This window comes from Patagioenas fasciata, chromosome 7, assembly GCF_037038585.1.
Source record: "Patagioenas fasciata isolate bPatFas1 chromosome 7, bPatFas1.hap1, whole genome shotgun sequence".
Lineage (NCBI taxonomy): Eukaryota > Metazoa > Chordata > Aves > Columbiformes > Columbidae > Patagioenas > Patagioenas fasciata.
Window position 1 is genome coordinate 36,254,148 of NC_092526.1, and position 13,326 is coordinate 36,267,473.

The 13,326-nt window shown below is 55.7% G+C and overlaps 1 protein-coding gene across 32 annotated transcripts in view; it reads left to right on the plus strand.

Moving 5' to 3' along the window:
• The first annotated feature begins 482 nt into the window (after nucleotides 1-482).
• Nucleotides 483-13,326, plus strand: part of PCBP3 (poly(rC) binding protein 3) — a 59,879-nt gene continuing 47,035 nt past the window's right edge. For 22 of the 32 annotated variants that reach the window (XM_071811381.1, XM_071811379.1, XM_071811382.1 and 19 more), the window contains exons 1-3: nucleotides 5,371-5,389; nucleotides 11,098-11,179; nucleotides 12,286-12,391. In XM_071811381.1, coding sequence (XP_071667482.1) covers nucleotides 12,326-12,391 — 66 coding nt within the window. In that variant the 5' untranslated portion in view covers nucleotides 5,371-5,389; nucleotides 11,098-11,179; nucleotides 12,286-12,325. Of the gene's footprint in view, nucleotides 559-1,292; nucleotides 1,462-5,299; nucleotides 5,390-11,097; nucleotides 11,180-12,284; nucleotides 12,397-13,326 lie in introns of those variants that run through there. The other 10 variants (XM_071811397.1, XM_065840920.2, XM_065840924.2 and 7 more) reach the window with 8 other exon arrangements.

A 13,326-nucleotide genomic window follows, 5' to 3' on the forward strand; every position in this document is an offset into this window, starting at 1 on the left:
CCCTGGAGCTGGCGTCCCCATCTCCTGGGAGACGACACATCTTCTGAAAGCATCTTCTTTCCCCCCTTTCCTCCCCCTCTTCCAGCACTTACCCTGCCAGAAGCAAATGCAACCTGACAGGGCTTGGCTGATCCGCTGAAATATTTATATATTCCCGCCTGGAACCACAGCAGCAGGATCCCAGATGTCCGGGGATCATCACACCCCCACACCCAGAGCTGTGAGGGGCCCAGGCAGCCACACGCCAATCTGGGGTCTTCCCACCCAGAGGTCTCCTTTCCTATTGAGCCCCCTAACACCCATGTGAAGATGCTTACTGACAAATCATTGCAGTGGGAGCTGGACCAGTATTTATTTCACTTGGCTTTTTCTCCTCCTTTTTTTTTTTTTTTAGGCAAATGGATAGAGCCAGGGTGTGATGTTTATGTGAGGGACATCCCAGGTCCTTTCTTCAATGATGTCGTGTTTGCTCCCTTCATTAGTTTCATCTCTGGGGAGGAAACCAGGACACCAGAACAGCTTTGGTGCTGCAGGAGCTGGCTTGTGTCCCCCTGACAGGTAGGCGCTGGTCCTGGGGAGGGTGGCAAGACGACAGCAGACATGCCCGCAGGCTCCTTGTGCCAACCATGCACCTCCCTTGGGCAGAGGGTCAGCCCTTGGTGGGTCCCTCCACCCCCTGATTGCTAAGATGATTGTGGGGCTGGGTCCCTTAGTTGTGTGCAATAGGACCTGGGCACAAGAGCACCCAAGGGTGTGGGTTCAGGGTGATGCTGTGCACCCAGGCGGTGCCAGGGCACTGATGGGTCTTAATGACCCCAAGCAGTGTCACCTAGGACCCTCACCCATCCACCCCAGTGTGCGTCCCTTGTCAAACTCATACTGCCGCCACCAGCCCCAGGCACTGACCAGACTCCTCAAAGCCTGGGATAGCACCTAGGGGTTCGAGGGCCGGGCTGGCAAATGCGTTTGTGCAAAGAGTGCAGGGTGCTAACAGCACAGGGCACCCCAGCCTCCCACCAGACGGCTCATGTGGAGCTGGGCAACCACCCAGAGCCAAGTGCTGGCATCCCCTGGTGCACGGTTTCTGGGACTTTGGGCTGGAGCTGGGACTTGGCTTCAGTACGAAGGATGAGACAGGAGCAGGACCTAGGGCAGTTTTAGGGGCAAGATCAGGAGCAGGACCAGTGTCGAGGTCTGGTGCTGGGAAAGAGACAGAGGCTTGACCAGAGGCAGGGAAGGGCTGGGACAAGGGCAAGGCGGTGGGGCGGTGCGCCGGGGGGGCGGGCAGAGCCGGGGGGGCGGGCAGGGCTGCGGGCCGGGCTCCGGCTGCCGCCTCCCCGGAGCGATCCCCGCCGCGCCCTCCCGGCCCCCAACTCCGCCGCTCCGCTCCTCTCCTCCTGCCCACCCTGCCCGAGCCCTCCTCGCTCTGCACAGCCCGTCCGTCCGTCTGCCCGGGGGCAGGTAGGGGTTTGCCTTCCACGGGGCGTTCTTTTAATGGCGGGGGCGGACTCGGGGGGGCCCGGGACGGAGCCGCCGGTGCCAGAGGGGCTGCCCTGCACCAGGTGGCCACACGCTGCCCCAGCCGGTTCCATCCTTGGGGCGGGTCCCCCACGCGTGGACTTGGATGGTGGCAGGGAAGGGGACACAGCCCCTGCGACGAGGAGGCGGCTCCCAGTGCGACATTACTCTGGGAACCAGCCTTGGGGCAGGAGGTGAGCACCCTCCAAATCCAGGGTAGCTCTGTAGAGCGTTGGCCACCCCGAGCCCCCATCCCGAGGGGCTCCCCCTGCGCCCTACCACCTCCCTGGGTGGGTGTTTCTGTGAGACTGCTGAGAGTTTTCTGTCCCTGACTGCCAGCCTGGGATGCTGCATAGCTTGGCAAGGGCTGGACTCTGCCGAAACAGGTCCCAAAGTGCTGTCCCCGTGGCCCTGGCTCACAGGCAGGAATCCCCCAAAGGAGGCAGCTTGCTGAGACCCCACCTGCTGCTGCAGGGAGACGCACACATGGGGATGGGTGATGGCAGTGATGCTGCACAGGCAGCTGGCTTTCAGGTGATGGCCTTCAGGTGTGAGCATCCCACCGGGTCCTGCAGCTGTCAGTATGACGGTCATTTCTAAGCCCCAGCTCTGGGTGTGGCAGTCAGCAAGCACCCCCTGAGCAGCTCATTAGTGCACACAACTGGGCAGATGTGGGGGGGAGGAAAGGGGTCCAGGCCTTGTTTCTGGAGGATGCCTCCAAACTTCCTTGCAGTTGCACAAATCATCTCCTGGGAGCCCGTTTCCACAGCTGGGACTTTTCCTATCCTTCCTCCAAAGTTGGGCTGATTCATCAGCAAATGCCCTGAGGAAGCATAGGGTTCTCTACGGGTTGCTCCCCCTTCCCCACTGGAGCCATCACCTCCCATCGCATGGAGCTGGGTGAAGAGGAGTAGGTTTGTTTAGGTATCACCTTTAGAGCAATGGGGGCATTTATTGCCCATCTTCTCTCAGCAAGTCCCCCTGGGGTCTGGATGAAGCTTTATTGACCCATCCTGGGGAGGGGGGCCCATTCCACCCTTCCTGCTGTAGCTCAGCCCTGTGCAGCATCCTTCATCAGCCGCTGTGCTGCAGAGCGTCCCCACCCTTGTGCGGATGCTGCAAGGCCCCCCGGGAATGGCGCAGAGCCCCGCGCCGCAGGGCGTCCTCCCCGGGTTTGCAGCACTGTGAGCCCAGGGCAGATGGGGCAGCTTGGGGCCATGATGTCTCTGGGGCTCCCATGGTGCTGGGGGTGTAGGGTGAAGCTGAGTGCTGTGGCTGTGCGACATGGTGCAGGTGCCCCAGGCTTTCCTGACCTGCAGATGTGGATGGTGCACGCCCTCTCTCCATCTTTGTAAGAGGAGAGAGCATCTGTGTATCCCAGGGGATGCTGTCGCAAAGGACTGGCTGGTCCAGGTGGGAGATGCACTGAACGTGGCTGTGTGCTGGGGTCTGAGTTGGGCTGGGAAGTGCACAGGGGTCCCTGAGGGTGGATGAAATGGATAATCGCAGCACCTAGTGCAGACCAGCTCCGGCTGTAAGCAAGCAGCCTGGGGATGGAGACCTCCATGGAAGGTGAAGGCGGCACCCAAAATCTCTGTGACCTATTCCATGCTTTCTAGGAGCATGTCCATAGCGGCCTCTGGGAGATGCAAGAGGGAAGCCCCTGTCTGAGCTTGCTTTAAATGATGGCTGAGAAGGTGAGGCTCTGCCATGAAGCTCAGGGCAGTCCTGTGCAGGTGCCGAAAGCACTGCCAGACACTGCTGGGGTAAGTCAAGCGATGCTCAGCCCCTGTGCTGCCTGAGCGCTGGGTCCATGGGGCTGTTGTAGGAGGCTCCAGCCCAGGTTAGTGGGTACAAATATAACCCCTGGCTCCTTTCCGTTCTGTTTTCCATGGCCCCAGGAGAGTGTGGACTTGTTTCAGGGCTGGAGCTGGCTCCCACCCACCAGTTGAACAGGCCTGTACGGCAAGGCTGGGGTGCTGTGAACACCACTGTATATGTGGTGTCCCTCCCATGGGGCAGAGCCTGGGGAGGGGGAACAAATGCCCCTCCGTGGGAAGGAAACACAGTCCAGGCAGCTGCTGGCGGTGGTAATGGCTGCTTCTTTGCCCTGCTAATTGGAGAGGTGAATTAATGGCACTATGACGCAGCCAGCATCCCATACGGTACCCATCAGCTGTCCTTCCCTGCATGGAGGCTGTGGGGATGCCAGAGATGTGTCCCAGGCTGGGGGACAGCATTTGCGTCCCCAGGGTGGATCCTTCACAGAAATAGGTTGGCAGAGAAGGTGAGTGCTAGCACCTGTCTGACAGGAAAACTCTTTTTAACACAGAGGTTCCTCCTTTGGGTGTCCCCAAGGGGCTGTTTTCTGTTAAGGAGGGAATGTGGGATTTCCCGGTGTGCAGGTTCCCCTCATTTTGGGGAAATCCCTTGGAGACTCAGTCAATGGGGAGCCTTTGACAGGAGCTACAGGTGGTTGGTGACTTCTTAATGAAGAAAGAACTCAGGAGTGCAAAAACCAAACACTTTCCACTGAAAATGACAAAATGAAGTGCTTTGAATTTTCCACTTTATTTTTTTCAATTGCTTCCTCTCCTTGCTGATCTCCAGATTCCGGCCTGTCTGGGCAGGCTTTGCAACAAGACATGCAGAAGAGCAATGCCATTCCCCAGCTGTGGGCAAGGTGTTTCCAGCCCCCTTTGGGCCAGCAGCAGCCCCTCACCAGGGTCTCAGGGCGTGTGTCCCACCCGCCCTTACCAGGGCAGCGTTGGCATCGTGTCCACCAGCCTGGTGGGTGTGCACAGTGGAGAAACCCCGGGGCCAACCAGAGGAGGAGAAAGAGAGTTCATCCACATATGAGGGCAACCAGCCATTGTCTCCCAGGAAGGGGTTAATCCTAGAGCTCCAGATCTGGTATCCTATTGCTGGCTACTTTGGGTAAAAGCTTTTTTGGCTCAGTTTCAAGGGCAGCGTCTGGAGGATGACTCATGCATCCCTGCCACCAAGGAGTAAACCCTCTTGCCCAGATTTTCTCAGCACAAGGTGACGGTTTCCTGAAAATCCAAGTGCCCTGGGGTTTGGGAAAAGCTGCTTCCCAGCAGTGCCAGGACTGGCTTGTCCTTAGGGAACTGGGGGGGACAGTGGCATCTCTGGGATGGGTGCTAGGTGATGCTGAAGCACCTGTGCGGGTGTCCCTAGGATGGGGACCTGCAGTGGGCTGAGCAACCCACCAGCCTGCCCACGCTTGGCTGGAGGTGGGAAGGGAGCAGAGTCTATTCCTAAAAGCCACTGTATGATAATAACTTAAGCAACACATTTGTAAATGTAAGCGATGTGCTGCTGCAAGTGGACGCAGCAAATGCTCTGCTTATTCTCGACGTTAGCAGCTGAACTGCTGCTCAGGAAGGGATTTCTCATCCGCAGCATGCGGCTTTGCTGCGTGCGTGGTTTGGGACTACGTGTTCATAGCAAACATGGCATGAACACGAGGCTCATGGAAACAACAAACTACAGCTGAGATGGGGCTGGGGATGCTGCCAGGGATCTCTGCCTTGAAATCTTGACCCTTGTGCAAACGCACCATGATGTGGGGTCTGCCCTCCCCAACTCCCCCCATGATGTGGTTACACGTTTCTGGTTGTGATATCTTTGCTCCACGCTCTTGTGAGGATTTTGGGGGGGTTTCACTGGGCAGCCAAGCACCTTGTGTGGCATAGGGGTGCATTATTTGGAGGATGCTTTTTCACCAGCACAGCCTGACTCTTGTCCCTTTTGTCTGCAGGGAAGAGCTGCCTGGCCAGCTGCACCGTCACCTTCCCAAGGCTGCCAGATGTGCCCCTGCATCACGCTGTGCTGGGGACCAGTCGCGGGGGTAAGGAGGTGGGAACAGCCCTGCCGCAGGTCCAGGGCTGCCCAAGGGACTCCAGGTGTGACAGTGACATGTCCCTCCCTGGTACAGGTCACACTGGCTGGTGGCCAGGCCACACCGGACTGGCTCTGTGCTGCCGAGGGGTGGTGTGTGGCCACTCCGTCCCCCCTTACCAGGTGATGTTAGGAAGCTGGATGATCTGTGATGAGATCCCTGCTGCCTGTTGTTCTCCTGAAATGATAAAAATGAGTTGTTTTGGTGATGAGGATGAGGGCATCCAAATTTCAGTGCCTGAAGTGAACATCACTTCTCTTCCTGTGTGTTTTGGGAAAGCCCACGGCAGAGCCCCTCCCAGTGTGCAGGCAAAAAAATGGAGGGTTCGGAAAAAAGTTTTGAGGTTTCAGGGTGAAATTCTTTCATGCTAGGCAGCCTAATCCATCTCTGGAATGACCCTGCTTGGGGCAGGAGCTGGACCAGAGACCTCCAGAGATGCTCACAACCTGACTCGCTCCATGCCTCTGGCATTCCTTCAAATAGGGAAACAATTCACTATTTAAAGACTTTTATTTGACTGATAACATGAAGGCAAGGTTTTGGGGAGCTGTAGAGAGGAGGGGGGTGTCTGTGAAACCAAGCCGTCCCCTTGGACAGTGCAGCCCCATGGGGCAGGTGAGTCTCTCTGCTGTGCTTGCCTGTGGCCACTCCGTGAAACCTCAGGGATCTTGGGAAGCTGCAAAACCCAAAGCCAGCAGGCAAAATGCTTACATTTTTGACATCTCGTAGCTTTGAGGAAAGCTCTCCTAATCTGACTGTGTTGGGTGCTTTATGTCAGGGAGGAGGATGCCTTGGGGATACACGGGCTGGGCTCCTGGAGCTTGTGCAGAGACACATCATGAGGCTGTGGTGGGGAGGATGGTGAGTGCATAGTGAGGTGCAGAGAAGCAGCTCCATAGCATCATCGGGTGTTAGTGCCCACTGAAAAATCCACCTGGGGGACATCTTCAGGCACCTTGCTGTTCTGGGTGCCGCTGTGACTCAGTTTGCCCACCTGGAAAATGTGTTAACCCCTCCTGGGAAATTTAGACTTAAGTGCATGGCAGGGGATGGACGAATGAGGGACCTGAAGTTGCCTGTTTTTACTGCTCAGCTTGGGTGGCCGTGGTCCCCAGGGACATACCCCGATAGCTCACCCTCTCTCTCCCAGGACATTTCCTTGCGTGCGGACTCTGCGCCGGGGCTCTGGCTCCCCAGGTGAGTGGCAGAAGCAATGCTGTGCTGTGCTGATGTGTGTTACACCTCAGCCAGCTCTTCTCTGGACTCTACCGGCCCACCCATCCGCCTCCACCAGAGGGCCAGAGTGCAAACTGTGCCCAGATACCCTGTGTCCTGGCCTGTAGAGTCTCTGTCCTTGCCCTGGGTTGCAACCTCCTCCTTTCAAGTGTTTATGAGAGCTAACATGACTGTTGTCAACAGCTCTCCCTGGCACGGCTAGAAAACACCGCAGAGTTTTGCGAGTGGAACTGACAGTATCTGTGAGACGTTTCTCTCTTGCAAGCAGGCAGGAGTAGTTTTGCCAGCCCTTAAGCAAGCGAAGAGGAGCAATGATAAAGAAAGGATGGAAGAAAATAGAACAAAACAACCCAAACGAAACTACCCAGAAGAATGGAGGATGGTACCACATTTGCTGACCTCCTTGCTCTCAGTTGCCTCTGAAGCAGAAGGAGAATAAATCGGAGGGTGCTGGCGGCTTGCAAATGGCCCCGGGATCAGGACCAGGCTGTACAGAGCCTGGTGCCTCCTTGGGTTGACCTCTGCCATGGGTTTTTTTGGGCAGAAACACCCTTCTGAAAGGCACAGAATGGGCTTGGCCTTAGGTGATGTCCTGGGTAGCTGCTGGTGCTCAGCTGCTGGCGCTCAGCTCTGGTTCCACTGCTTTGACATCGGCACGTTATGTCACTCCTAATCCTTTTAGTGATGTCTAGGTTTTGGAGAGAGCGTGTTTGGCTTTCTAAATCCCATCCTGGGGACCTAAACTAACCCAATCCGGTGGACCTAATCCATCCATCCCCAAAGGCTAGCAAGGACCAGGGATTCCACTGCAGATGGTCTGTCTCATCCTGGTGGTGACTCCTGAGGCTTCCTAAGCCCACCAAGAATTTCTAATGTGCAGCGAAGCCTCAGTCCTTCATAGCTGAGGAGCACTCTGGAAGTTTTAAAAACTCACCAGAGGTGCTTTTCCACAAGGAGACACTAGCTGCCCTATCCCCCTGGGTAGAGCACTTGTGGTTCAGCTTGCTGTGACCTAATTGAAATGTCTGCTTGTTTCAAAACCAGGTCTCCACTGGGTATCCAAGCCCCCAGCGCTGCCTCCTCTGCGCTCAGGGATGCTGCTGACTCTCTGCACATGCTGGGTGCTTCTGGCATTTGCCAGAAGAGGGAGGAAAAGGCAAAAAGGCCGAGCTTCCTCCCCTCACCAACTGATTTGTCCTCTAGGAGATTAGTCTCCTTCCCTGGCTTAGTGGGGGATTTGCAGCTGCTCCATCTGCTCAAGCCCAGCAGGTCAGCGGGTGCCGGAGAGGAGCGGAGAGAGCCCAACTGCTGTCACTGCCCCCGGGCATCGTGGGCAAAGCCATCCTTGGGTTTGCACCCCGAGCTGGGTGGTTTTGGCTACATCTGTCAGAAAGGAGCAAAAAGCTACGTGGGTGAAAATCCCACTTATGGTGTGGTTTAGACCTGAAGGGCTTTTGTTGATGGAGCTGATGAGAACTGTGTGGAGCAATGGCAAGGTTTTTCCAGCTGTTGTTGGCTGGTAAAAAAGCCTTGAGGATTCTCAAGGACCAACCCCTTCCAGCCAGGATGGTCCCAAGGAGATGATTGCCCTGTAAAAACCATTTGGCCTTTGGGAAAGCAGGTGGGCAGGTGGGGAGGAAAGCACCTCGTTGCAGGCTTTCCCAGGTGAACTAACAACGAGCCTGCCAGGGCTTTGGGGGTAAATGGGAGGAGGTTTGGTAGCTCACAAGCGCTTTTAGAGTCAGGTTTTCTGGAGGGGAAAACCAGGAGGTGATGGGCGATACAGGGCTCTCCTCTCTCCCGCTCCGTCGCTCCCGTCTCATCACCAGGCGCCGTTTGAAGGTGGTGGGTAGCAAAGAGACTGGAGGTAAGTTAGGGAAGAGCAGATGACAAGTGGGCTTACAGATACTGGATTTATAGGGACTGACTGAATTAGGTTTGTGGAAGCGGTGGGGGGGGGCTGCTGGGTGGTGCTGAGGGCCAGGGCTTTGCCGAGTGCCATTCTGCTCCCGGCCGCGGGGACTGCCTGTACCCGTGCCCAGAACTCAGGCAGAAGAACGTCTGGCATGCTGCTGGACCCAGGAACATGCACACCCCATGCCGCTGCCTTCTCAGCAGGCATGGGGAGACCCCACCAGACCCCCCTCTGGGGATGCTCCTGGTGGGGCAGCTCTCAGGAAGCACCAGTTTCTCTTCTAATGTTGCAGAAAATCACATAGAGGGGAGCTCTGGGCAGCAGAGAAGAGATGCTGAGATGCCACTGCCGTCCCCATCCCACTCACCCACAGCTGCAGAGCCTGGGGTGGGACCAGTTTTGGCCCCCTGTCTCCATTCTCCTTCCCTTGCTGTTTCGCCAAGAATACCGATGGAGGCTGCCAGGTGTCAGCTCGGAAATCTTTTAACTTTACCTCGTCTCCCCAAATGGACAATGTCTCCGCTCATTAGGTACCCGCCCAGGGGGCAGACGTCAGCTCCGCTCATGGCTTTTCTCAGCTCATCTCTGCCGAGACTCTTGATGGCTTCAGAGCGCTCAGGTCCCATCACGTCATGCCGGCTCCTGCCTACAGCGCTGGCTGCTCTGCCTGCCCGGCGGCCGTGCTGTCCCAGCAGCATCTCACCTGTGCCCCCCACACCTTGGCTTCACTGCCTCCACCTCCTTAGGAGTGGGATTTTGAAGGGTGTTTTGTTAAAAGGCTGGAAAATAACGGGCACTGGTGGCACATGTGTGTCGTTTGTGTGTGGGGAGCTGGAATCAGTGTTCCTTGCCCAGGCAGTGCCTGGGAGGTGAAGCCGTTGCTGAAGCCTGCCCTTTGAGGCTGATGCGTCCCGACAGCTTGTTCACTGGGACATTAAAATCATTGCCTCTGTCTGTGTAAAACACCCAGTAAGGCGGATGATGGGAACACAGGTCAGGGGAGGATCGTTCTCGCCCCTACACGATGAAAACCCCAAGCAGCGGAACAAAGCAGATCCTGGCAGCGCAGGGGCTGCTGCACCCCAACTGGGTCTGAACGGGGTCCCCTCCGACATGAAGGAATTCGGTGATGTGGTGGGAGAACGTCCCCATCCCATCTGGTGCGTCCCTCACCAGCTCCACAGCATGTTTTCCCAAAGGGTTTGAGTTTTCCCTGGAGGGTTGCAGCAAAGCAAGAGGACATCTGCAAGCTCCCGATGCTCTCTGCAGACCTTAGACCCCACAGATGCCCCATGGTCCCAGAAACAGGGCCAAGCAAGGTGCCCTCTGGGCACAGCCAGGTATTCACAGGTGAGGGGCAGCTGCTCACAAATGACTCCTTCGGCATCCTGAGTGACCCCTTGTGAATGTTGCTGACCCAATTTACTAATGGAACCTAGTCCATGAGAGCTAGCAGGCAAGCTGGCCTTGCAGTGATACAGCCATGCTCTCCACTGACATGGATCAGAAGATAGAAAGCTTTTGGCTTAAGTTTGCTGATGTCTTTCTCCTGGCACCAGTCCATGTTTCACTAGAGAGAAACAACCAGGGAAAGTGGTAGCTGACTCCTCTGCTTGTACTACCAGAGCAGACACAAGATTTGCACCTTGTCTCTGCTTTAGCTGTGCTGGATAGAGGATTTAGGAGATGATGGTGAGGATGATAGTCTACTAGCAGACCAAAAAGTTGCTTGTCCATGAGTTTGTGATGCTGCCTTTTAAGACAACTCCTGGCTGCCTTGCGTTGATCACTGATGAGCAAGACCCCACTGTTGTCTGATGTGGGGACACAGGCAGCTGCCACAGCCAGTGACACTGGGTGGCTGTGCCTAACAGAGCTCTTCTGGAGACAGTCCTGCAGGTGCTGGGAGATGATGAGAGCAGCTGTGGTCAAGATGCACTTTGCAGTGCTGAGGTTTCTGCTTGGAGGCAGCTTTTGGATTACTTGAGGTACACTCATACTCGTGCTGGAACTGAGGTTTGCCCCGAGCACAGCACCAGTGCTCTGGGAAATGCAGGGATGTCTGTACTGGGAGGTGACCTGCACCTGAATCGCAGAAAACACAAGTCAGGTGGTGTTTGACTGAGCTGCTCCTGTGCATCTCAGGGGGCTGCAAGACATCCAAATAGCAGTTTTTGGGCCTGGCTTACAATTCTATCTGCACCAAACATGCTTCCAGCATCCTGCATCCTTGTCTGAGCCCTCTTGCCCACATGTATTTTTATGAAGTTCGTGCCATGGTCAGGGGTTTTCCTTCTTTTTCTCAATACAGGAATCAGTGTGTGCTGATCAGCATAAAAAAATTACCAAGTATTCCTCTGCTCAGGACTGTTTTACCCATGCTCTTTCCCATCCCCTGGGTTTCCCTTGGCCATGGTGGTGGTGCTGGGAGGATGCTCTTGTGGGTTCTCAGGTTGGGGTGCTGGCCGGGCACCCCAGGGTGGTGAGATGTTGTACTGTCTTCCAGGTCCTCCCCTACCGCCTCTGCTGCTGACCACCAGCCCTCTGCCCCACGGCCTCCCCAGCCTGTCCCCTCTGCTCCTCCAACGGTGAGTCGCAGTTTGGGTTTTTCATGCTTTTCAAATTTTTTTGGCAATTTGTCTGGGACCTGTTCTTCTTGTTGGGGACACCAGGTGGGGATACAGTTGCTACCTTGGAAGACATGGCAGCCATTCAGAGAGACATATCAAATATTGAGAGAGAAAAAACATGAATTCTGAAGATGGCTGATCACTGAGAGAAGCTGTGCAATCTCCATCCGGAGAGCTTTTCAGGCCCCAAAACGATAAAGCCTTGAGCAGCCTGCTCTGATCTTAGTGCTGATGTTGCTGTGAACAGCAGGCAGGACTCAACGCTTGACCTTGGGGGTCCCATGGGCTCCTCTCTTGCCAACGGGCTCCTTCCCAGGTCGCTGAGGATGAGCACGGTGGCTGCTGAGTCACCATGAAGAGGAAGGTTTCCCCTTATAACACACAAGCTGCCCTGGCATGTCAAGAGCAGCACCAAGTCTGAGCGATGAGTGGGGCCTACAGCTCACCCATCCCACTGCCCGAGGAATATTTTGGGCGGTGGAGATGTTTTTCTGCCCTCTGGCACTCAGCTTATTAATGGCTCAGGCTGCTTGATTGATTTTATTGATGGGTAATGCATGCCCCAGTTAACTTATTGGGAGCAGCAGCAAAAATAAAGCAATAAAAATAACCCCATGCCCATGTCACGAAAACGTGCTGGATGATTTCCATTGCTGTGGTGGTGTGATTTTTTGGATGAAGGAGACCCCTGGGTCATGGTCTCCCCATGGGGGCTGTTCCTGCAGCTGGGCCACTGGGCTGTGGTCACTTGGGGGGTCTTGCTGGAGTCACATTCTGGAGATGCCCTCCTCCACGGCCTAGCTCTTCAGATGTCTTCCCTTGGTCAGTAGATGCTGGGGCAGGACCTGTCCAAATCTGCTCTGAGTGCAGAGAAAAGTGTAGACAGGGCTTTGCTGCCTGCGCCATGGAAAACCTGAAGGTAATGCTCCTGATGATTTTGAATCCCCCTACAATCCAAACCGTGTTGTATTTCTCTCTGAAATACGCTTTTCCTGGACGGTAAGCAGCTGTTGGGTGTCCTTCCTCCACGCTGTGCCTAATCTCTGCCGTGTACTGGTCTACAGGCTCGTGCCGCGGAGCCCCGGTTTCCACCCCGTGCTCAGCATGCCCTTTTCTGGTGCAACCGGACCCTCTGAGGAATCGCTCTGGAGCTCGAGGCCAGCCTGCAGGGTAAGGTAAGGTGAGCTCAGTCCCTTCCCAAATTCTAGCGAGGGGTCTTTGCAGCTGCACCGCAGTCTCCCTTAGGCTGTAAAACGCCTGCAGGGAGGATGTGGTTGGGCTCTACAGGCAGAGGTGCTGCTGCACCGCCGGGACCTGGCGCTGCGGGAGGGGCTACGCTGTGGTGTGGGCAAGAAAGAAAAGGGGGTTTTGCCCCCTGCACAGTGCAGTCCCGCTAACAGGGACCCTGTGAGGTGTATTTTGCTGCGGGGGCCTCTCTCTGCGAAGGTCCTTCATCTGTGCAGGTCTCCTGTCCTGCCACCTCTGCCGCCCACTTTCTGCCACGTTGGTCACAGGGGTCCATTAAAACCAGCTATGGAGCCAAGCTGGGCTGTATATAGATGGGGTCATTTTCATCAGCCATTCTGCTTTTGTTACTAAAATAGATCTGCTTTGGCCTGGGGCTCTCGCATTGTCCCAGGCATTGACTACTGCAAATGGACGGCGGGGCAACATTTTCCATTAGCAAAGAGGAGAACACGCATCTCTGAGTGAGAAGACAGCTCTGTAAAGCAGAAGTGTTACAGAGGCAGACAAACCCGCCTCTCTTCTCTCCCTTTGCTTTTGAAAGTGTTGCTAATCCTTGTTTTCTGCACCCAAAACCCTGGGAGAGACCGGCCAGAGCAACACCCTATACCTGCAACAAGATGGTGTGTTTTGGATAAGGGATGGAGGGTTCCTCAGAGGAGCTGCAGGTGACCCAGTAAAGGGCAGCGAGTGTAGAAGTTGTCCAAAAACCTGCGAGGAGGCTTGTCCAAGGTCACTGGTGGTGTGGTGGGTAACAATTGTACCTGGTCTTGAGTGAGCGTCATCTGAGGTCTCTGCTGTCGCCATTTGCAGCTTCTGTGTGCTATTGTCAGCCTCTTACAAACACATCCATCCACTGA